We start from the raw sequence: 2,030 nt of genomic DNA on the forward strand, positions 1-2,030 counted from the left end.
TATATACAGTGTGTGTTTGTGTGTGTGTGTGTATGCAAACCTTCGTGCAGGATAAAATGACGGGTACTGATATCCTGTACTCATCGTCGTGTATACGCATTCTGATCAGCATGATCCATTACAGTTTTCATCTGTATCAAACGTGTACCACATGTGTCTCGAGATGAATTCGAGTGTTTCTACCGTGCATGCATATATTGTGTGTGATTGCTTAATGTATACTGCGTAATACGTCCCAATGCGATAGCCAATCAATCCGTCGCCATCCGGCGTAGTCATGACAACCGATCCAAAACTATATCATCAAACACTGCACTTATACTAGAGGTGAAGGGACACTACACGTGACTACAGGACAAGCACATGTGCTTTGCTCACACACAACTTATCTGTTGTAAACGTAGGCTCTAATCTGGTTTCTCGGTGGAAGGTCTTTTTACGCTTAACAACTGAGGCCGATCCCCTGAAGACGTTACAGTTTGCGATCATTCTGTCTATCATCGACTCATTTGTAGATTACGTGTACCAGAATGCGCTTATACGCACTTCCTTTGCAAAGGTGTGTTGGCTATGTATGTATGTGTTTCGCGCCATAGATAGGAATATATATATATGTATATATATATATATATATATATATTATATTTCTATATTTCTATATTTCTATATTCATATATTTATATATTTATATATATTTAAATTTATACATATACATATATATATATATGTATATATATATATATATATATATATATATGGCTCCAGACGCACTGTGTTGAAACCGGAAGCACACGCATGGCATACCACTTTGCCTGGGGTTATTCGCACAAACAATACGAAATTGCTTGTCCAGCATCTCTACAAGCCAATCATTTCACGCCTACTACACACTGCAAATTACTGAAATGGTTTGTATTTTACACACGTACACGTATTGCTCATATAGTACAATTGCTTGTATAATATATTTATATTTATATATATATATATATATGTATATGTATATATATATATATTATTATATATATATTATTATATATTATTACATATTATTATATAATATATATATTGCTAGTTCACGCTCAGCTAGTATTAAACCAGCCATGCCTCTTCCCTACAGGCGGTCAATGTCCCTGCTCCAAGTCTGTGTGTGGCTAAGGTGTTGTTGGGTACAGTTCATGTGACAGTCAAGGGAATGCGTGCTGCGTTGACCATGGACACTCGCAGGCGAAAGCACATCGCGTTTAATGGTGAGTACCAATGCCCCACAGAAAAGGGCTTACTTTGTCCTTGAATATGTGCAAGTGTATGTATGGGATACATACGATCGTATGTTTCACATAGCAGAAGGGGTGACCCTGTTCTTGCCCACGCACAAGTATCTGTGCTATGCATTTGCGTCTATCTTGTACCTACCAGAAGCGTTTGCCTTGTTACCTAACAAGTGTAAATGAAGGTGCGTTGATGATTTATCGTTATGCACAGATCTAACGGATATGCTGGGCGTACTGATGTTATCTGAGGCGTGCACCACAGTGTGTCGGATTCTGACCCGTAGGCGTGTCTGAAAACGTTATTAAGTGCGCCGGAGAGTGGGAAGGAAAAAAGAATCACAAACGTAAGCCCGTAAAACTCTAAACGTTACTATTTCCATTGCAGGGTGGGTAGAAAAGATACGTATCGTAAACCCCTAAAACTCTATACGTTACTGTTTGTATCGGAGGGTGGGGAAGAATGGTCCATAAACGTAAACCCCGAAACCCTACACCATAAAACCCTCAACCCTGTGAACACAATACTAATCTAACGGATTCGTTCTTGTTGTGATATGACTACAGGCACAGACGGGAGTGTGTCTGATTCAGACTCTGACTGCGACAGCGACGAGAATGAAGTGGTGTTAAACAATGCTACCACTTGCGCAGTGATAGTACAGCGCATGTGCACCCACAACCGCACACTTGCACTACTAAGTATAGCCAAATACGAGTATCCAGGTATATATGTATATGTATACATGTATGTATGTA

The 2,030-nt window shown here is 39.4% G+C and overlaps 1 protein-coding gene across 1 annotated transcript; it reads left to right on the top strand.

Moving 5' to 3' along the window:
* Window positions 1–404: 404 nt before the first annotated feature.
* On the top strand, window positions 405–1,251 carry SARC_14907 (hypothetical protein; the record flags this gene model as incomplete). Its single annotated transcript, XM_014290962.1, has 2 exons — window positions 405–559; window positions 1,121–1,251. Coding segments are annotated over 2 exons (286 nt in total), but the record flags the coding sequence as incomplete, so codon positions are not given.
* Between the last annotated feature and the right edge of the window lie 779 nt (window positions 1,252–2,030).

Source organism: Sphaeroforma arctica (assembly GCF_001186125.1).
Source record: "Sphaeroforma arctica JP610 unplaced genomic scaffold supercont1.5284, whole genome shotgun sequence".
Taxonomy (NCBI): domain Eukaryota; class Ichthyosporea; order Ichthyophonida; genus Sphaeroforma; species Sphaeroforma arctica.